Source organism: Aulonocara sp. 'chitande type north' Nkhata Bay, linkage group LG23 (genome assembly GCF_057382095.1).
Source record: "Aulonocara sp. 'chitande type north' Nkhata Bay isolate Kocher_YH1m ecotype deep benthic linkage group LG23, A_spYH_male_GT1.1, whole genome shotgun sequence".
Lineage (NCBI taxonomy): Eukaryota > Metazoa > Chordata > Actinopteri > Cichliformes > Cichlidae > Aulonocara > Aulonocara sp. 'chitande type north' Nkhata Bay.
In genome coordinates this window covers 49,763,839-49,785,826 of record NC_141365.1, presented here as the reverse complement: position 1 = coordinate 49,785,826, position 21,988 = coordinate 49,763,839, and the positions used below count along the sequence as shown (strand labels likewise).

At 42.3% G+C, this 21,988-nt stretch overlaps 1 protein-coding gene across 1 annotated transcript in view; it reads right to left on the bottom strand.

Moving 5' to 3' along the window:
* The window catches only part of LOC147302918 (protein NLRC3-like), an 86,081-nt gene extending 66,352 nt beyond the window's left edge, over positions 1-19,729 (bottom strand). The window contains exons 1-3 of the mRNA XM_086284430.1: positions 19,456-19,729; positions 17,566-19,351; positions 5,259-5,432 (exon numbers count right to left, since the gene is read on the bottom strand). Coding sequence (XP_086140556.1) covers positions 5,259-5,432; positions 17,566-19,351; positions 19,456-19,729 — 2,234 coding nt within the window. The remainder of the gene's footprint in view (positions 1-5,258; positions 5,433-17,565; positions 19,352-19,455) is intronic.
* Positions 19,730-21,988: the final 2,259 nt, after the last annotated feature.

Sequence of the window (21,988 nt, the reverse complement as noted above, 5' to 3'; positions counted from 1 at the left end):
AGACGTTTTCATATGGTCATCATATATACATCGTTCTATCGAACAGCCCCAGCTCCTGCTGTCAGTCTCTGTAAATCTGCTCTGAAAACACATTTGTATTCACTGGCTTTTAATACAGCATGAGAGTTATTTGATATTTGATGTGTGATATTAATATTAGGAGTTATTTTAATAGTTATTTTGGATTCTTGTACAGCACTGTGGTCAACGCTGCTGCTGTAATTAATGTGCTATAAACACATAAACAATCTGCAGTTAAACATCCAAAACTAAAGATGTGATCGCTGCCTTTAGAAAATGTGCTGATGCACAAGATATCAGCTCCATTAAGGTGGAATGTGGCCGTGTTAGAAACATGTTGGAAGAAGTTTGAAGCTGAAACTGTGAAGCTGAGAGTGAAAGAGCTCCAGCGTCTGTCACAGGAAACTTTCTTATTTCCACACTGATGAAAGCATCAAGCTTTGATTTCCTGCTGCTTTTATTGAGTCACACTGTGAAACTGAGCCACAGCTGAACCAGCATCCCTGTACAGCAGACACTTACAGCGCTTGGCTGCTTCCATTGGACCCTCTGCACAGAGCTTCAGTTTCCTCTTCTGGTCCCAAAGTGCAGAACAACAAGGTTTCAAACAGCTTCGTTCCAGCAGCATCAGCCACAGACATGCATAGAGAATCCTTTGGTTGTGTTGTGTGTTTGCATATCTGCTGTCTGTGTTGCTTTGTGAGGATGGATCATCTCCTGCAGCTCCAGATAAACAAGCTGGACCTGAACCTGGTAGCTTCACTTAGAAGACACTTGTGACGGGAACGTGTGAGAAGTTTTGTGCAGACAAGTTTGGATTTAGAGTGTGGGACGAGCTCTCCACAGTCTTTGTGGAGATCCACATTCTGCATACTGCCTGTGAGAAGCTGCAGACATTTGTCCTCCAAATCCACTGAGCAGCTGCTCGTGGTGGTATTAGCTTCATGTGTGCGTGTTAGCATGAAGCCTCGGTCACACTCTGCTGTGGACACGGTCACGGACAGCTGGACGCCTGATGGACGAGTCGTCCTTCCTGTTAAACTTCTTTGAGCATGAGAAGAGCATGAGAAGCTCAGTGGACACTGTTCAGGGTTTTAACTCTCGCTTTCACTTCAGCTTCACCAACAACAGCACAAGCAGAGCAGCCCACTGCCTGCATGGCTGGGACAGCGCCCCCTGGTGACTGTAAACCACTACAACATGTAGACGGCCGTCTGCAGGCTGGATGTAGCACCACCGCAGAGACGTGCTGCAGCTCTGTTTAGTTACCCAGCTGACAGCAGAGGCTGTAGTTTACTGTTACCAACATGGAAAACTGAAGCTTCACCAGCTGGAGCTACAGAGCTGGAGAACAAAGGAGACTGAGAGGCCAGAATGATGTGGGAGGAAACATCAAGAGCCTGTTTGAAAGGAGACACATGTGGATGCTGTGCCAGTCTGTGGTCTGTCAGAAGTCAGCTGAGTCACACTGCAAGAAGCTGCAGAATCTCAGAGGAGGAGATTTGGAAGTGTTTGTGGGACAAACTGGACTCAAAGAAAGAAGATGTTTGTGAAGTCTTTGGTGGAGGTGAGCAGTGTGAAGCAGAACACATGCAGATGAATCAGGAGGTCAGCATCAGTGTCTCCTTGTGGTGGACGGTAAAAGAATCAGAGCCAACGCTCCCGTCCACCCTCGGCATGAAGCAGTGCTGTTTCTGAAACAGGAGGACAAGTCCAGAGAAGACAGAGGAAGCAAAGATGAGGGTGGGACAGGACAGCAGGACTTCCTTCACACCTGCAGCTCCATCACACTGCTGTAGCTCCTCTTCATCACACATGTACCTGCAGCCTGTCTTCAAGTCCAGGAGTCACCTCCACACAGTGTAGAAGCCTCCTGTGCAGACCATGGAGTCCAGCCTCTGTCAGGGAAGTCGGCACTAAAGCCTGAAAGACTTCAATCTGTCTTTATTATTTTATTTTATTTTATTATATTTTCTCCTACTGTATCATGCTGCTGAGTGGCTGCTGCTCATCAAACACATTTCATTGCAATGTTGACCCTGTGCTAACTTCCATATGACAAATAAAACTGAAAACTGAAAACTAATGAGAGCAGCAGGAAATCACTGATGTTGTTTCTAACCAAAGATATGGGACTGAGCTCCGCTGAGCTCCTTCTACTTTCATCCAGATAGAAACTGCTACAGTCTGCTGATTATTGCTTTGCCTCCATCACACGAGCTCTTTATCCTGTTCTTCACTCTCATTGGTTCTTTGTCTGCTTGTTTTTACAACAGTAGTCTTCTGATTGGTCAAAGGAGACAATCAGCTGTGACTAAATGTAGCTCCTACAGCAGTGATGGGAATAACTACTGAAGCTAATCCAGTATCAAAGCTCAGGAATCAGCAGCTCCCACCTCGTTTTCTTTCAACAACTATTTTTAGCTGCTGTGTTTTTGTGTTTCTGCAGACCTCAGACATCCTGCTGCTCTGGACAACTTTTTCATTCTTTTGTATCATTATTTTGCTTTTCTTTTATTATTATGTTATATGTATTAATATGTGAAACACTTATTCTTTGTGTTTTTGCTTTTCTCCTGTCAAACTGCTTTAATAAAATCTGCTGCAGTCTAAACTGTGGACGTTCCCTTTTTAACCCTTTGTGAAACAATAAAGGTTTAAATCTGAGTATTCATCTATGTTAGTGTTTAATGGGTCTAATAGGACGCTTTTAGGGGTGGGTTTTTATAATCGATTTATCGATTAAAATCGATTCTGGCTTGGATAACGTAAAATCGATTAATTAAAATCCTGAATCTATTTTTTAATATAAATTTATTTTGCTTGAAATTCCAGAATTTCTCGTGAAATCTCACAAAATTTCAACAACAGCTAAGACAGTAAATGAGAGCAGGAACACGGATTCTGCACAAAGACTTAAACACACAGCGCGACCCGCGAATCAGAATCAGTGAGATGTCGCTTTTCTCACCCGATGGCACGGACACGGTCGGGGCTGAAAGCCGACAGCTCGCTGATTCTGATGTTTCGGCGGCTCCGCGCTTTGTGTTTAACCTGTTTGAACCTGCTTAGCTATACCATACCGTCACTGCCATTATATTATGCTGCTATTCATACTGTCATTATAGTAATGCTGCTATCCTGCATATATCTTACTTACTATTGTTTGAATACTTGCGATTGTTTTATTGTACTTTTTATATTTTACATTTATATTTATTATTGAATCTTGCACCAAGGGAGTGGCACTCCAATTTCGTTGTACTCTGTACAATGACAATAAAGGCTATTCTATTCTATTACGTCCTTTTTACGCTGATTCTAAAGCTGTTAGTTTTATCTCTCTCCAAACAATATTGACTGAACCAGCAGCAAAAGAAGATCCAAACTACGCTTCACATAAACATCGTCATGAACTCACTCTGACTTTTGCTGTTTGTTTCCACCAGGATAAAAATCACACTTCATGCACAGCTCTCTCTCTCTCTCTCTCTGTACTTCAAAAACAGTTTCCCGTCTAAAAATCTGTTTTCTGCATTATTCGCTTGCTTGTTACGCACAAGTCTACCGTTGTTTACAGCGCTGTCGGCCGCTGTTTTTTTTCCTTTTACTTACTTTCGAAAAGAAAGCCTCATTTCTGCCGTTCAATACTGAACAAATTTAAACTTTTTAAAATTATGCAAAACTGCAAAACGCTGTGTTTGTAATAAAAACGGTGTAACTTTGCTCTGCTTCACTTCAGCAGCATCAGGTAATGTTTATGTGTTTTTGATCTACTGCAGAATATTTTTATAAAATCCCAGGAAAATCAGCTTCATGTTTTTCTGTGTTTTATCTTCAGCTACTTTGACACAAAGGCCTCTGCTGTGATGCTCACACCTTTGATAAAGTCGCGAAAGTGCCAGCTTCCCTTTTATAGATACAAAAATATGTAAATATACTGATCTGAATTATAATATTTCTGACTGTCTGAGGCAACATTTCCCACATTCCAATCGAATTGAATCGAATCGATTCTAGAAATCAGTGACGATACCCAGCCCTACTTTGAATTGTGTTACACAAAAATAAGCAAAGTTTCTCGTTGTTCAGGCAGAATCGAGCGTTGAAGAATGAATTCACACGTCAATAAACATTTTCATCAGCACAAGCAGGACAATGAAAGCAGGAAATACCCCAAACTGCTATTTCTCATTCTACAACTTCAACAACTGCACATGAATTATACTTCATACACAGACCCACAGTCTCTGATTGCTCTGAAATCTCACTGACAGCCAATAGAAATAAAGAAAAGTCCAGACTGACAGTCTCTGTGGGGTTAGGCAGTGAACTGCTCACGCTGCGTTAAAGTGCATCACAAACTATTGGAATTGGATCCAACTTTGTGAAGAAGATTTTTTCTCAGCTGCTGTTTTGAACATTTCCTCATGAACTGTATTAAACTCTGTAAATGAACTGAGAACTATTTCTACATTTGAAACTATGGATTCATTTTCCCGTTCACTTCTGTACGTTAGTGTATAAATGAATGTTAGACTGGGCTCCATGGAAACACTTGGACTGGTCTCAGCTGCCTTCTTTCTGTAGTCCTTTCTCTTCTCCAGCTTCTGTTTGAAATCCTCTCACAGAGCCTGAAACCTGCTTTGCTGTCATGTTTGGGCCTGTGTTCCTCTGCTTTAACACAAACCTCACCACAGCAGCTGTGTGGGTCGTCTCTGTAGCAGCCCGATCAGCTTCTGATACATGAACATCATCACAGCTCCTAACTTCACCTTTATTAGCTTTGACATTCATGTCTTTCTTTTCTCTGTCTGTTTCCACACAAGCTCAAAGTCTCTGCAGCCTGTTTTTATCTGCTATCATCAGATCTCCAACAGCCTCATTCACATCCCTCACACACTCTACAGCCTCACCAGTACTGACTTCATCTTCACTGACTGATGGAGCACAACATGAACCTGTGGAGGCTGAAAAGCTGTCCTGACAAACATCTCCCCATCACCACTCCACTTCTGTCAGCCTTTAAATGAACCCTGCTCAAGTCTGTCACTTCTATTTGGAGCCAAGAGGAAAAACTGTTGTTCAGTCGTTTGGAAAGACACAACATTTCTGAAAGCACTCAAAGACACATTTCTCTTCAGACACATCCTGAACATTTAGGAACTAAAGAACGTTTCAAATATCAAAGATCAGAAATATAGAAAAACAACAACAGCTGCAGTCAGTGAACTCACCTCAGAGTCTCCAGTCGACAGTTTGGACTCTCCAGTCCAGCACACAGAAGCTTCACTGCTGAATCCTGCAGCTTGTTCTCACTCATCTCCAGCTCTGTCAGATGGGAGGGGATGGACTTCAGAGCCGAGGCCACAACTTCACAGTGAGTCTCTGAGAGTCGACACTGAGTCAGTCTGAGATTACAGAAAATATAAAATGTGTTATTATAAAAGCAAAAAGTCTGCATTATAAACACAGACTGAATGTATATGAAGACAAAACAGAGTGAGGTCATAATCTGATGAACATCTGCTCTTCACATCTGTGCTTCAGCTCCTCTTACTGTGTTTGACATGACACAACGATTGAGTCTCTCTCAGACCTGCAGACTTTTAATGAGAATCTTTGTTTGGCTTTAATCTGCAGATGAAGGAGGAAGATGGCGTCACATTTAGGCTTCCATAATGTCCACAGTCTGTCAGTGAGATCTGATCCAGAGTCAGAGTGAAGACACATATTTGGACTGTTTCCTGTCTTGAATCCAGAACATTTTGAATGAGTTCAGCTCAGTGAAGAGTTCCAGCTGGAAAGACGATCTCTGTTTGCTACCTGCTGCTGTCAGGTACGACTGTTCACGTCCACACTCAGGAAAAATCTGCTGACTGTCACCAAACGGAGCAGAAATCTCATCACTGGACAATAATGATGAATGAACTCACAGCTGCTGATATCACATCTGATTTCAGGGGAACTAAACACAGAAATGATTGGCTCATTTTAGCTTTCTGAGCCATTAGTCTGCAGGTTTATCACTAGTTGGCAGAAACAGACTTGTATTAATGTTCAGCGCTTCAGTGTTTATGACTCCAGATCCAGGTGACAGCAAGTCAAAATGATGTTACCTGTCTGTGTCCAGCAGCAGCCTTTGAATATTGTTATAAACTCACATGGATCAGTTTGTCTTTGATTGGTTTGTAAAGTTCAAATTCATTTATATTCATCAACTCTAAATGAAAAATGTTTTTCTTCTTCTATGTTTATTATTAGAGTAACAAATTCTTATAGTTTCCTGTTGTTGAGAATTTCAGTGTAAAACCACTCGGACCTGTGCATCACTGCACACTGTGAAAGTATTACTGCAGTTTAATCTATAATCCTCATCAGTGTGTTTACTGGACTGTAGTCAGACCTCCGTTATACCAAAGGAAACACTGAACGTCTTCAAAGTCACAATAAATTTATACTAAATGCTAATAAATACTGGAGTGTTAGAAAAGATGCTTCCAGCGTGTTTGTCTTTGATAGGGTTTATTCTGTTCGTCTACAGTCTGACCACTTGGGGGCGCTTTTGTCTCTTTTGCTCTGAGCCTTGGGTTTATTCAAACTGATTTTAATAAACTATTTTCTGCAAGTTGAAGCTTCATCTCCATCTCCAGTGGTTGTTGCATATTTTATGACTATATTAGTAACAGTCAGAGAGTTTAGAGTAAATTAGATCTTCACGTTTGATTCTTGACACAACATAAATGATGAGCCAGTGTCAGAGGAAGTGACAGCATCCACCGAGGACCAGGGGGAGTGGGAGGACTGGGGGACCAGGCCAACAAAAAGGTGATCACTGATACAGGTCAGCAAACATTTGCTCATTTGGTGTCTTAGAGCAGACTCCGCCCAGCTTTGTCATCCATGGTTGCTCTTTCAAAGGAATCTAGTTACATATTATTTTACTTAATGATTTACTGACACCACTGACTATGCAGGACAACCCCACGTCTGGAGCCAGTGCACATGTGCACAGTCTGTAAATTTATCCAAGTCACACAAGCATTTTGAAATAAGTCCTAATCAGTCCAAGAAAAACAGTCTTGAAGGGTCTGGATGGACTCGCTGACCACACCAGAACCAGCACTGAGGTTTAGTTCTCTTTAAGACAGATTTCATGATGGGAACTGAAGAAAATATAATCTGATCAAACATTATTCAGCTTTAAATATTGTTCAGCTTTAAACTTTATTCAGCTTTAAATATTGTTCAGCTTTAAACATTATTCAGCTTTAAATATTGTTCAGCTTTAAACATTATTCAGCTTTAAATATTGTTCAGCTTTAAAGTTACTGTGCAACTGTGTAATAAAAATGTGCTCACGACTTTGGCCTTGAGAGCGATAAGAAGCGATCGCCTCAGCCTGCAGGTGCAAGATATCTGCAAGCGAAGAGACTAGAACACCCAAGGCCGATTTCCTTTTATGGAGTTGTTTTTCTGCTAATGCAGCACTTTCCTCACAACCCCCTCCTGTAAGTTTTAGAGAATATATACCCATCCTCACAGCAAATATTTGGAATCTCTTGATGTGAGCTGTGTTGAGAGCTTGTCTCTGTCTCAATAAAAGTTCACTGATTCCCCATCTGCAGCAGGTGTCCGGTTGTCTTCATTCTCCGCCAGCCTGGTTAAGTCAATTCCTCCTTAACATCTAAAAGAACCTATTTAATGAAGGAAGACGGGTTCACTTTGTGTTTAATATTATTCTATTGCTGTTGTTGTTGTTTTTTTATATCCTTCAATTGGCGTCACGAACAGGATCCGCTCCAGGTCAACTGGAACGGAGGGGAGGACTTCGGCCTGGTCTGAGTGAACGGAGTTTGGACAAAAGCTGTGCGCACACAAAAACAAGGTAAGCAGACCTTTTATTTCTGCTATATTGAACATTATAAAAATACTTAGTGTCCAAACTCCTAGTAATTCATAACCAAAATTGTCTGGCTTACTTAAGGCTTGCTGAGAATCAGACAAGTGAATAAGAGATAAGTGAATAAGAAATAAGTGAATAAGTGAATAAAGATAAGAGTGAACTGAGGTCTGACCACGGTTGCAGCCGACGGGTTGCTCTCCGGTGTCGGATAAATACCTCAGTGCAGGTCTGGGACCTTGAAAGGGTTTATTAGTAACGCCTTTCTAAACAAATTAAAAGGTTAAAGGCCTTGAGAATATTTTTTAGTAATATTCTCTAAACTACAGAAGGGTTAGGAAGGCCCAGAGGACTTTATTAGAAAAGATCCTCTAAAACTTAAAAAAGAGAAGTACTGGTTGGAGTCCAAAGGACGGGTCCCTTTGATCAATAGGAGAAAACGGATCTCTTCTTAAAACCCCGATGATTTTAGTGTTTTAAATGTTTTGATGTTCTGTTTGATATTGGACACACATAAATACACGCTGAATGCTTGCTGTGGAACACTGGGCAGGACAGTTTGGTTCTCCGTTGTTCACAGATTACACAATTAAAGGAACTAGGTTCCTCTTTTGGTTAAAATAATACACCACACATAGAATTTTTTTACACATTTATTACATACATAAGGAGGGTAATGAGTGACTGCAGGTAATGTATGAAGTGTGAATGAGACGTGTGAACAAGGTGACAACCAACTAGCACCCCTATCAGGAAGCTCTAGGCAAGGTTACCCGCCAGACTCCGGTTTGGTAGAAGCTTGGTAACACCTGAAGGGATATTTCAGTGCTGACTCACCTTTAAAGCAGCGCCCCAGCTGATTAGTGCCTAACAGAGGCAGAAACCCAGCTGGCCCAAATTCTCCTTTAAAATCAATAAATAGAACATAAATTACCGGTGTGTGTAAATAAGTTGTATAAATCTGTTAGATCTGAAACTCCTGCTAAAAAACTTCCTCTCTACAACTCTTTTCTCTTCTCTCCCTCTTTCTCTCAGTTGGGATTCTGTGTGTGTATGTGTGCTGGAGAAATAAAAAAAAAAAAGGAAAAGGGTCTCTCTCTCTGTCTCTGTGAGAGGAAAAAGGTGGGGGCCGAGTGAGCCCGCGGGGCCGAGCGGGTCCGCGGGAGCGAGCGTGTATGCTGTATGAGGAAGAAGGGAGTGAGAGGGAGCGAGTGAAAAGAGTAATCGAGTATTTGGTGATTTTTTTATTATTTCAGAGGCACTGGGTAAGAGTTTTGACTTTAGCTGTGAGAGTTGTGAAAAGAGCAGGTTTTTCTTTTGTTGTAGACTGTGAGTAATCGGTGTTTTTCTGCCTATTGTGCTGCGTGGAAGACACAGAAGTGTAGAAATGTTTGTGGTTTATCTTTGTTTGACGTTTTATATAGAGTTGGTTGATTCAGGGTGATTTCTCCCGTTTAAGGGAGGAGTTGCATTGTGGTTATGTTAAAGCTTTGCTGTAGGGGTATGTGTGTGATTTTGTGCTGGCTTCGCATGTTTAAATGGATGCATAGAAGTTTGTCAGTGAGAAATTGTTATGGTGGGGTTTTAAAGTTAGTAAAGAGTCAAACAACGCCCGCTGTTTTAAAAAGGCCCAAAACATCATAAAAGACACCTCACATCCTGGCCACTCCCTGTTCGAACTGTTGCCCTAAGGCAGACGGTACAGGGCAATCAGAGCAAGGACTAATAGACTCAAACACAGCTGTTATCCAACTGCAATAACACATCTGAATACTACAAAAATGTCCACCATGCCACTCTTGTGTTAATCTATGCACGGTCTGAAGCATGACGGTGGGAATACTTAGTATTTTAAGTATTCTATCTATTTTATTGATTGAATTTTATTGTTTTTTATATTTGATATTACTAGGGATGATGCAATGATCGGGGACCATTCTTAATGTCGTCGGTCTCATGACAATGACAATAAAGTTTTTGATTTTGATTCTGATTCTGAAATACACCCTCCTCAAGAGTTCAATGATTTAGGCAGTTATGTTTATACAAATACTAAATGTATGTTTAGTGTCTTCATACAGGTGTTTTTTCTTAACCTGGAAGCCTGAGTACGGCAGCAGAAGACAGGCCAAGCTTTGGCTAAAATTCACGGCTGGACACCAGAGTTGTCCTCACCCCTCCCGGTAAAACAAAAAAGAGAGAATGTAGTTTGAGGCGGGTTTTTCTCGCTGAACTGCTCTGGGTGCTGTGTCCCTGAATCTCACCAGTGTTAACCTCTGGCGGAAGACATGGAGAAAAGGAAAAGATGTTCCTGGTAAATCACTGAAACAAATAAAACCACACACAACCAGAGAAAGATATGAGAAGGGTGAGGAACAGACACATGTGCGTGTTAGAGACATGCCTCGTTTGAGAAAAAGTTAAAGTAACCCATATACAGACGCACCCATACATGCAATGAAGAAACAGCTTACATACATGTGCACGTACATGCAAGGTTAAAGTAGCGACACTTAACATACACCTGTTTTTAAATGATATAGTTTATACATTACTGACAATTAAACGCTTTGGGTTGCAGGACAACAACGTAACGTCAAAAGACAAAGACACTGGTCTGAGGATTAAGTGAGGACACGACAAATTTAGTGGTTAAAAGGGTCGACTTGGGACATGTTTTTGTTGATTGTTTAAGACAAATGACTACTGAATGATAGGAAATTCCTTTTTAGGTTTCTAAACAGGATCTTAAGAATTTTAACACGTACCTGTGTTGTCCTGTCAACTTGAGGGGTTATGAGTTGATTATATGGTGAAAAAAAAAAAAAAAAAAAACAAAAACAAAAAAGGGGGGAGACGAGATCTCGTTGTTTCTCCCCTCTCGGGATAACACAGCCAACACAGCACAGCCAACACAACATCATTTTCCTGTTCGCCTGTTTTGTTTTGTTTTTGTTTTTTCTGAGAGCCGAAGCTGACCTGGACTCCTACCCTCCCCTCTACCATCGTTGCCCTCTCCGCGACCATCTTTGACCCTTTGACCCCTGAAGGCCACAGCAGCTGGACTCACAACAACAACTTGAGGATGTCAACAGTGCTGCAAAAGAGTGATCTCATGCAGCAGAGACGGAGAGCACTAAACCTAAAGCCCGTTTCATTACACGGGGGAAATTCCCAGGCTGCGTCAGCTGACAGAGCTGTGACGAGACGCGCATTAAGCCCGGAGGAAAAGGGACGGTGAGCAGAAGGATGCTGACCTCTGAGAAGAGCCGAACAGCAGAGCTGCAGAAGGCCGTGGAGCAAAGTAAGGACAACATAAACAGACCCAAAGAGGAGGGGAGGACCCTAGGCCATGCGTCAGGCCGCTGGTTTACCTAAACTACAGAACAGGAAGGTGATGAACACAAACATATACCAACACACGAACACACACTTCTGCATGCGCCTACTTAGAATGAAGGGAAACACACACATGAACACTTATGCACTTGTTGAGGGAGTAAAAACTGATACATACCCATGCACTAAAATCAAAATGTTGATTTAATTTACTAAGAAGTGACACACAATGCTCCAGCTGCTGCAATGAAGAATGCTTTACTGACAAAGGCTCAATGCTGCACACAACAAAGTCAAATACAGAATTTGCTATAATAATAAGCCCAGAGGGCATTTGTGTGGTCTGGGGAGCAGAGTCCGGAGCGGTTTTGTTATGAAAATGATGCCCGTGCGAGATATCTGGGGCTTAAGGCCTCGACTTAATTGTTTACTCTACACTAAAAAGAAAAGAAAACACTCTGAGCAGTGGTGCAGAGTGAAAACGAGGAATTAACAGTGTGAGTTTTATTTCAGAGCGCCACGTCATTGTGATGGAGATTTAATAAAGGAGGAACACACGGACAAAGAAGAAGAGAAGGGGGGGCAGCCCTTGAACGCGATTGCCTGAGGCATTAAAGTTCTGTACTAAATTCTGGTTTCCAGTGTGAGAAAAGTCACGCAGTGCCAGTAGTAGAGCTAGGTTGAGTGATGATTCTAAATTACTGTAAGTAAATCATCGTACACCGTTCAAGTTTCATGATAACGGGGATCTAGACTTTGTTGAACCCTAGGCAATTTGAACAGGTAAAAGTCGAGTGACCAAGTAGCAGTTGAATAAAAGTCATTGAATAAGTGTTGAAATAAACTGGCAGAATTAAGAGAATTAAAACATTTCAAGAGCTCAACTTACTTAATGGTTCAATTTTGTTTCACGAACGCAAAACATATAGGTTTATGAATATGAAAAGGTTGAGGTGGTGTTGATTTGACTCTGTGTAGGATTAGGTTGGTATTTTTATTGATGGGAAGAATATTCAGTGACAAGTCCTAAGACCCGGGCGTCTGCATTTTGTTTTTGTTATTGTTCATTTTATTTTGTTTTATATTTACTGATTTTTGTTTGTGAATCTTTTCTTTAAGCAGATCTGCACATCGGAAATTACAAGCATTACACGTCGGCGAGAAAATTGTTGTAAGTGAGTTTCTCCGCATTGAAATGGGTTCTGGAGGAAACACTTGTGGGGACAATTAGAAACGAGAGTCCCTGTTTAAAAAAGGATTCAGCGAGGTAATCCAAACTCAAGTTCTTGTTTCTTTTTGAGATGACGTCATTTTGCTGAGTGTGGAAACTAGATGCGACGACAGGTTTCACTATCAGCAAAGAACGGATGAATGGATGAAAGACTGGGAATAAAAACAAACGGACTGACTGGTAAAAGATGACAAGACTTGACCATGACTCAAGGTTAACCACCTCCACCTAGATAGGATAAAAGGGTGGATGAATTTATGTGGGTTTCTTTTACAGGAGTAGAAGGATGACAAAATATTCGAGGATGAGTGAACCTGTAAATGCCATTTTTGTGTCTTGTGTTGCTTACAGAGGTAACTGCGCAGCGTTACCATTTACATTTTCTTCCCTACAGGGTTACAGTTTTAATGTTTTTCTATTACAGGATTTCTGGGCGGATGTGTGAAGAAACGGTGTTTATGGGTTAGGAGTTGGGGATGCTATTACACTGTATTCTGGTGAGAGTGTTGGGGGAGACACACCCTGTCTTGAAAACTGTGATTCTTTTACAGGAAATGTTTTATAGCACCTATGGAATGAGGATGCCTGACTACGGTCAATGTGCTGCTAATGTTTGCTTTGCTTTGGTGAGAGGGGTGCAGTAGAAAACAGACAAGTGACATGAAAACAAGTAATAATAACAAATAACAAATTTGGGGACAGTTTGACCTAGAGCCCACTAACTGGCCATTAGGGGCGCTCTCTCTCTCTCTCTCTCTCTCTCTCTCTCTCTCTCTCTCTCTCTCTCTCTCTCTCTCTCTCTCTCTCTCTCTCTCTCTCGGAATAACATTGCCCAAAGGGTGAATAAAGCAAATTGTGGCAATAATAGTGATTTAATGATTGGAGAAACCTGAACATGATACTTGTCTGTTGAGCTGAATCGTTTATTACTCTTATGATTTTCCGGTGGGACTATGAAGATTTTTTGGTACAGATTGCAGGTTGTTGCTCTTTAACTCCTAGAACACGCCCTTGGCGAGGTGGGGGGAACTGGACCACCTTTCTGTGCCCCATCATCCTCTATTAGACGACATCCAAGCTAAGTAAACATGTCTTGGCCCTTTCCCCCTGAAATGACAGGCAGGCAAAGATGTTGCGTCTTTGTTTGCTTCCTGGCCCTGGGTCTCATTCCCATTGGCATAATCCTGATCTGCGAAGGGCCCCCGACACTTCTGACACCTTCAAGTTCAAAAGCTTCGCCCCCTTCTGACAGTCCCAATCTGACAAATGTAGCCCCTAGGGTCTTGCCCACCACTTCCTCTCCAGTTTTGCCCACGCCCGATCCATTTAGAAAGAAACGAGACACGGTTACCTCCTCGCCAACGGATGATGAAAACTCTGATCGTGAGGGTGACGAACATTATCGTCTTTCTCTTGTTTAAATGCTTCTAGAATGGTTGTTTCTCTGTGGTGTTTTGTATTAGGCTTGTTATTAATTGTTTCCCTCACCCACTTCCTCTTGAAGGATATATCTGGTTGAACTGTGTCTGGTCGGGTTGTGAGGGTTAAGCGATGTTCTCAGGGTCTCCGGACTTAAGCCTGAGCGAATGTGTACTCCCACCACTGGATATAAATTGTTTTTTTCCACACCCCTTCCTCACGTTTTACCATATTCACTTTTGAATGTCCTTAGCAGTTACCGTTCTGAGTTTATTTTACGCTTGATTTATTCTTTCACATTTTCACGTTTATATCTCTCATTATTATAGTATACTCTGTACTCTCCACATTTTTATCATTACTTATGCTTTTTGGTTGCTGAGTTACAGGAACTGTTAATTTTGTGTCACTACCCTGGTTGCACTAACTCGTTGTACCCTTGTGTGCAGGACAGCTGTTACTGCTTTCGTCGGGAACCGAGACTGCTTGCAGCCGACCCCTGGGCAGGGTGGTGCCTGGACTCTTTTCTCCTCATCTGCAATGACAGATAAAGACAAATGATAAGACCCGAGGAGTTTTTCGAGCCAGGCTTCGACACGTCTCTGTGTTCCTTTGAATGTTACTTATTTTTGTGTGTTGACCCATTTAAGATGGGTCAAAAGGGGGATTTGAAGAAAATATAATCTGATCAAACATTATTCAGCTTTAAATATTGTTCAGCTTTAAACTTTATTCAGCTTTAAATATTGTTCAGCTTTAAACATTATTCAGCTTTAAATATTGTTCAGCTTTAAACATTATTCAGCTTTAAATATTGTTCAGCTTTAAAGTTACTGTGCAACTGTGTAATAAAAATGTGCTCACGACTTTGGCCTTGAGAGCGATAAGAAGCGATCGCCTCAGCCTGCAGGTGCAAGATATCTGCAAGCGAAGAGACTAGAACACCCAAGGCCGATTTCCTTTTATGGAGTTGTTTTTCTGCTAATGCAGCACTTTCCTCACAACCCCCTCCTGTAAGTTTTAGAGAATATATACCCATCCTCACAGCAAATATTTGGAATCTCTTGATGTGAGCTGTGTTGAGAGCTTGTCTCTGTCTCAATAAAAGTTCACTGATTCCCCATCTGCAGCAGGTGTCCGGTTGTCTTCATTCTCCGCCAGCCTGGTTAAGTCAATTCCTCCTTAACATCTAAAAGAACCTATTTAATGAAGGAAGACGGGTTCACTTTGTGTTTAATATTATTCTATTGCTGTTGTTGTTGTTTTTTTATATCCTTCAGAACCAAATAAAACACATTTCAGTCAAACATGCCACAGAGAGCTCTACAGAAAGATTTATTAGGTTCCTTGATGGAGCCATAACAAACGTCAGCGAGCGACCTCCCAACTGTACATTGATTAAAATGACAAAATAAACTGGGAGCGTCTGGTGTGACGTTACTGTGGTCTGAGTGGCGACTTCCACATTCGCCCTCAGTTGAACGTACACATCAGTAACAAGGATCTGTGGAAACTCTCTTGGTAAGTAAAAAGGATGCAGGGAGGCGGATCGAAGTTCAGTCTCAGCCGTGATTCCCTCACCACCACTTTATCACCAGCTCTCATTATTTTAAAGACAGAGACCCTCACACTGGGCTTCACTAGTTACTGCTGGGTCTCTGTTATACAGAAGGCCCATGCCACATTAAGGAAAAAATAATGTCCTTAATTTCAACATTAAAGGTGAAAATGACTTTGAGAATAAAGAAGAAATGTGGAGATTTGCTGTTTCAGGACAAAGTGCCACAGCTGCTGTACTCTCTGAGTCAGTGAAACTTCAGCAGTGGTGTTAGCTAAAGAAGGGAAATGATTCCTGTTACACATCCATGTGTTATATAAACACAGTGTGGTGAAAAGTATAAAGATGCTGAAAGGATGGTGCAGAAAGCTGAAAAACACAAATCTGGAAGATTTGTACAAAATCAAATGTCTTGTAATGGACGGATGCGAGGTTATCGATGGTTCCACCTTCATACAATAAAGAGGATGGATGCTGCAAAACTGGATGATGAAATATTGGTTCAGCACTTTGTTTGAAAGCGCTTTAGAAATAAAGTTATTATCATAAGACGGTGGATCACTTTGTTTCACTAACTCATCTAAACAAAGCGTTTTGTAGAGGGGACAGCAAACCTGGCAGTTTGTCTTGAAACATCAAATCTCCACATTTCAACTTTTTTCTCCAAATACAATTTTGACTTTAACCTCGACTTTATCTTAAAATGATCGGGAATATTTTTCTTACCGTGGTCCTAAAACTCGGCCTTACTCCGTTTCCATCGAAGCAATAAGGTCAGCTTTCTTGTGCTCCACGGTAAACCTGTTCACCGTGGAGAAATCACGCTGAAGAACTCGGCAAGTAAGGCCCCTGTGAGCTCCACATCTCCAGCGTCGGGTCCCAAAAGAATAAAAGTGACTCTCGACTATACTGGCGAACCTGAAGATCTCCACAGAGCTCTCACTAAGTGGCAAGTCAGCATCCAGGTGAGGAGGATGGCTGTGAAACCAAAACGAGCCAGAATGACTCAACAATCCACTTTAAGAAAAACAAACACACAAATCACTCTGGCCCACTCACTGCTGCTACACGTCACCAACCACCAGGGATGATGATGATGATGCTGGCATCAAGTAATCAAAGCTCAGCTTCTCGTCTGGTGATGATTTCTGATCATTTCTATGATGATCGTACCAAATAATGCAGATACGACGTGATCACGCCCAACACTCTGCCAACGGGCACAGACTGACCTCTTCCTGCTGTGAGTCGTCCCTGTCAGAGCCTCGTCCTTGTGACTTGGTGATGCTGTGGTGTGTTCGTGACCTCACACGCTGTTTGTGTGACTTTTGTTGTAAAGGGGCGGAGTCACGAGTGGTGACAGTATAAAAATAATGACCTGCAGTGACCTTTGACTCTAATTTTGGATGTATGCTGGCACACTGCTGTCCATCTCAGCTCTTTAGTACAGAGGAAAGAAAAACTAAAGAACTGGAGCACATATGCTGATGGTGATGATGTCACAGATAATGTGATTGTTCACACGTTCAATAATTAGTTGGAAAAATTAAGAAAGTGCAATCAGAGCCCAGATAAAGACAATAACATCAGACAGAAAGAGCAGTGATCAGAAGCACAAACAGAGGCTGCTTTGGACCATCTTCACTGTTTCACACAGTTTCACTTTACTACAAACACGTTCTTTGTAAAGTCTCACTTCAGTCTTCTCTCCTAAGGAGCAATGCTAACAGACCAACAGCAGCACAGACATGAGCAACAGTCTCATTACTGTCTGCTGCACCGTGTTAACACGACCAGGCGGAAACAGCACACAGATAAAACATGTCAGACTGCAAACTCAGCGTAAGACTAAAAACCGACGACGTGGTGAAAAGCTCACAGTTACACACCCACATACATGTGACGGTGCACTCTCCTACCAAGGTCTCTGCCAGAATAATACAAATGTAGTGTTCTGATAAAAAACAAAACATTTTTAAAAGCATGAAAACAACTCTTCACTGTGAACACAAAATAAAGCAGAATTTATTACTGTGTGACTGAGTAACTAAACTATCACCAACTGATAATATTAATGATCACATCTGGACTCACCGAGCCTTTCTGAAGTTCCTCACAGCTGCAATCAGTCGACGTCGTCCCTCTGCTGATGTTTTGTACTTCTGCAGGTCAAACTCATCCAGAACCTCCTCTGACATCTGCAGCATGAAGGCCAGAGCTGAGCAGTGGATCTCAGAGAGTTTCTTTGATTTGTTCTCTGACTTCAGGAACTCTTGGATCTCCTGAGATAATAAGATGTCGTTCATCTCCATCAGACAGTGGAAGATGTTAATGCTTCTGTCAGGAGAGGATTTTGTCTTCCTTTCTTTTAGATTCTTGATGACTCTCTGGATGGTTTCTGGACTGTTCTCTGTCTGACCCAGCAGACCTCCTAAGAGTCTCTGGTTGGACTCCAGACAGAGGCCATGAAGGAAGCGAACAAACAGGTCCAGACGACCATTTTTACTCCTGAAGGATTTTGTTAGTGTTTCCATCAAAAAATCATCCAGAGATGACTCTCTGTATTTTTTTCCCAAGAAGTTCTTCAGCACCTCTGACTTCCTGTTGGTGAAACAGTGGAACATGTAGACTGCAGCCAGAAACTCCTGGATGCTCAGATGAACAAAGCAGTAGACTGGTTTCTGGAAGATCACACACTCTCTTTTGAAGATCTCTGTACAAACTCCTGAGTACACCGAGGCCTCTGTCACATCCAGACCACACTGCTCCAGGTCTTCTTGGTAGAACATGATGTTTCCTTTCTCCAGATGTTCAAACGCCAGCCTCCCCAGCTTCAGAAGAACTTCCCTGTCAGCCTCCGTCAGCTCCTGTGGACTCGTCTCATGTCCCTCGTGGTACTTGTTCTTCTTCCTCTTTGTCTGAACCAGCAGGAAGTGTGAGTACATGTCAGTCAGGGTCTTGGGCAGCTCTCCTCTCTGCTCTGTAGTCAACATGTGCTCCAGAACTGTAGCAGTGATCCAGCAGAAGACTGGGATTCTACACATGATGTGGAGGCTCCTGGATGTCTTCATGTGGGAGATGATTCTGCTGGACAGCTCTTCATCACTGAATCTCCTCCTGAAGTACTCCTCCTTCTGGGCGTCAGTGAAGCCTCGTACTTCTGTTAGCCTGTCAACACATGTAGGAGGGATCTGATTGGCCGCTGCAGGTCGGGAAGTTATCCAGACGAGAGCCGAGGGAAGCAGATTCCCCTGGATGAGGTTTGTCAGCAGCTGGCTGACTGATGACTTCTGTGTGACATCAGACAGCAGCTTCCTGTTGGTGAAATCCAATGAAAGTCTGCTTTCATCCAGGCCGTCAAAGATGAACAAAAGCTGAGAGACAGCCAGCTTCTCTGCTGTGACCTTCTGTAGTGTTGGATGGAAAACATGGAGCAGCTCCAGAAGACTGTACTGCTCCTCTCTGATCAGGTTCAGCTCCCGGAATGAAAGCAGAACCACCACACTGACATGTTGGTTCTCCAAGCCCTCTGCCCAGTCCAGAGTGAACTTCTGCACTGAGAAGGTTTTTCCAACACCAGCCACGCCGTTGGTCAGAACCACTCTGATGGGTCTCTGTTGGTCAGGTAAGGCTTTAAAGATGTCCTGGCACCTGATTGGAGTGTCATGGAGGGCGTCCATCTTGGAAGCTGTCTCCAGCTGCCTCACCTCATGTTGGCTATGAACCTCTTCACTCTGTCCCTCTGTGATGTAGAGCTCAGTGTAGATCCTGTTGAGGAGGGTTCTACTTCCTGTTTCATCACTTCCTTCAGTCACACGTTCACATCTCCTCCTCAGACTGATCTTATGTTCATCTAAAACCTCCTGCAGACCAACATCTGCTGAAAGAAAGAAAAACAGACAGAAAACTCTTCAATGTCTGAACAACAACAAGAAGTCCAGTTTTCAGAAATGAGTCCATCAGCAGACAGATGTTCAGTCTTACTTTGTACACAGCTGCTCTGACTGGCTGTCTGCAGTCCAGCTCTGCTTCTGGATCTTTCTCCACACTGGGGACAGGACCAGTCTCCTGATGAAGCAGACTGGTCCCAGTATGAGGAGATGCACTGTCTGCAGAACCAGTGTCCACAGCTGGTAGAGACTGGATCCTTCAGGACGTCCTGACACAAAGCACAGCAGGACAGCTGCTCCTCCTCACAGACACCACTCCTCTTCCTCTTCCTCCCTCTGTGAACACATTTCTTTATCACTAAAATCATTGACTGTCAGTGACAAACATCCAGATTTGATGACACTGTGCAGAAGCTCTGATGGTCACAGAGAAAAGTCAAAGTGGAGAAACTTGTGTTTGAGTTCAGAATCCAAGTTTCCTTTGCTGTTCCTGCCTGTCTTATTAAACACAGAGTGATCAGCCTACAAACTCCACAGTAAAAGCCTTCATCACAGAGCTGATTATTTCCTTCACTGGATGTACTGGAAGTTTGGGATCCATCACTTTCAACTGACCTTTGACCTCCTCTAAAAACTGTGGTGGAGCAGCGGTGTCACATTCAGAGCTTTCAGCTTTATTTTGAAAGAGTTCAGTCATCAGGAAGTGAACTTCTGGGTTCAGATTTCCTTTCTATTATTTTACAGAAGTGAAGAAGAAGAACTAAAAGCTTTGAAATGATCTGAGTGATATTTTTGAACATTGCCACCAAATTGAATTCAGCCTCCAGCAGTAACTTTGTTTCATGATGCCTCCCTGATGATGTGATGTTTGATTACAAACCTGTTTATGTGTTAGACATTAATCACATGAACACAGGCAGAAAAAAGAAGCCAATGAAACAAATGACAGAAACGTGTTCATTCACTGCCATGATCCATATTTTCTATGTACAGATGTTTGTAAAGAACACGTGTGCAGCGCTTTGTTCTGAGTATCTGCTGTCAGCACACAGTGCAGCAATAACTACAACCACACGTTTCTGTAGATCCTGAACATCAGCCTGGAGGAATCTGACCTCAGGTCTGCACACAGAGGAGCTTCACCTCTGGGATGATGCTGGCTTCAGCTCCTTCTACAATCAGGCAGAAGCTTCTGCACCATCAGGACACAAACAGAGAGGAGCTTCTATCCTCAGACCATCCAAGTCCTAAATCAGAACATGCTCCCCTCATAGCATCACCATCAGGGTTTAAACAGGACCTTACATCATGTTCTTGTCTCACTGTCATATTTCAGATCATACCTGATTCATTATGACGTCACACGCTGCTACACTGATCCTGCTGCTTCATTACTGCTGATATTACTCTGCTCACTCTGTTCAGTTACTCTGTTTACATCACTTTGCTCATTTGCTTTGTTCTGCTTGCACTGCTCTGTCAGTACATGCTGTGCTAATGTGGCACAAAGCACTTTAACATTACATCTGCACAATGTTTCATTATTTCATTTAATGATTGTTTCTAATGTTTTGTCCAGTCACAGGAGCAGCTCAGCACATTTCACTGTGTTGTACGTGTATGACGATGCCTGTGACAAATAAACAGCCTCGGACTCTTCAATCTTCTGCATTTCTTTGGAGATCAGCTCAGTGGCCTGTTGAGACCATCTTTCTATTTCTGATGACTCAGTTCAGATTATTATCCTGATACTTTCTTTTAAAATGTGATGAAATCATTTATCTGATGTTCTGACACAAATACACCAAAACGATCCCAAACAGCATAAACCACCACGTTACACACAGTGTAATAAAAATACAGGCAACTACAAATAAAAACACTTTAAAATATAAACTAAAATTACAAAGTGGTCACAGAATTTCAAACACCCGTAAATGAGTCAGCAGCTCTCTTACATGGTCAGCTGAGCTCCATGATTGAAGAACATTGTTGGTGCAGGTTCATGACTGAAGTCTGGAGGTCTCTCTTTGGACCAGTCACTCCTCATAGACACACAGCTGGATGCTGGAGACTGTGACCTCTGACCTCTGCAAACACAAACACATCACATGAATTACTGATTAATCTCTGTTTAAAATCTTTTAAGCAGCTGCAAACACACAAACTGGATGATGTGATGGTTTCTGTCAGTAATAGTTGTCTCAGATTAGAGTACAGACGGCTGCAGAGACGTTCACAGCAACAGAGAAGAAATCATTACCTTGGATTGCATTACTACTACGATTGATACTAGCATTATCGTACCCGGACCACCATTAGGAATCATTTATGATGTCACTGGTAGAACATATTTATAGAAACAACCTTTGAACTCTGAGTCAGCAGATCTCTTACATGGTCAGCTGAGCTCCATGATTGAAGAACATTGTTGCTGCAGGTTCATGACTGAAATATGGAGGTGTGTCTTTGGACCAGTCACTCCTCACAGACACACAGCTGGATGCTGGAGACTGTGACCTCTGACCTCTGCAAACACAACCACATTGCATTCATTTCACATCAATTAGTACACCACAAAAGGCATGCAAGAAACACAGTATGAAGGCAAACTTCTGGCTTCAATA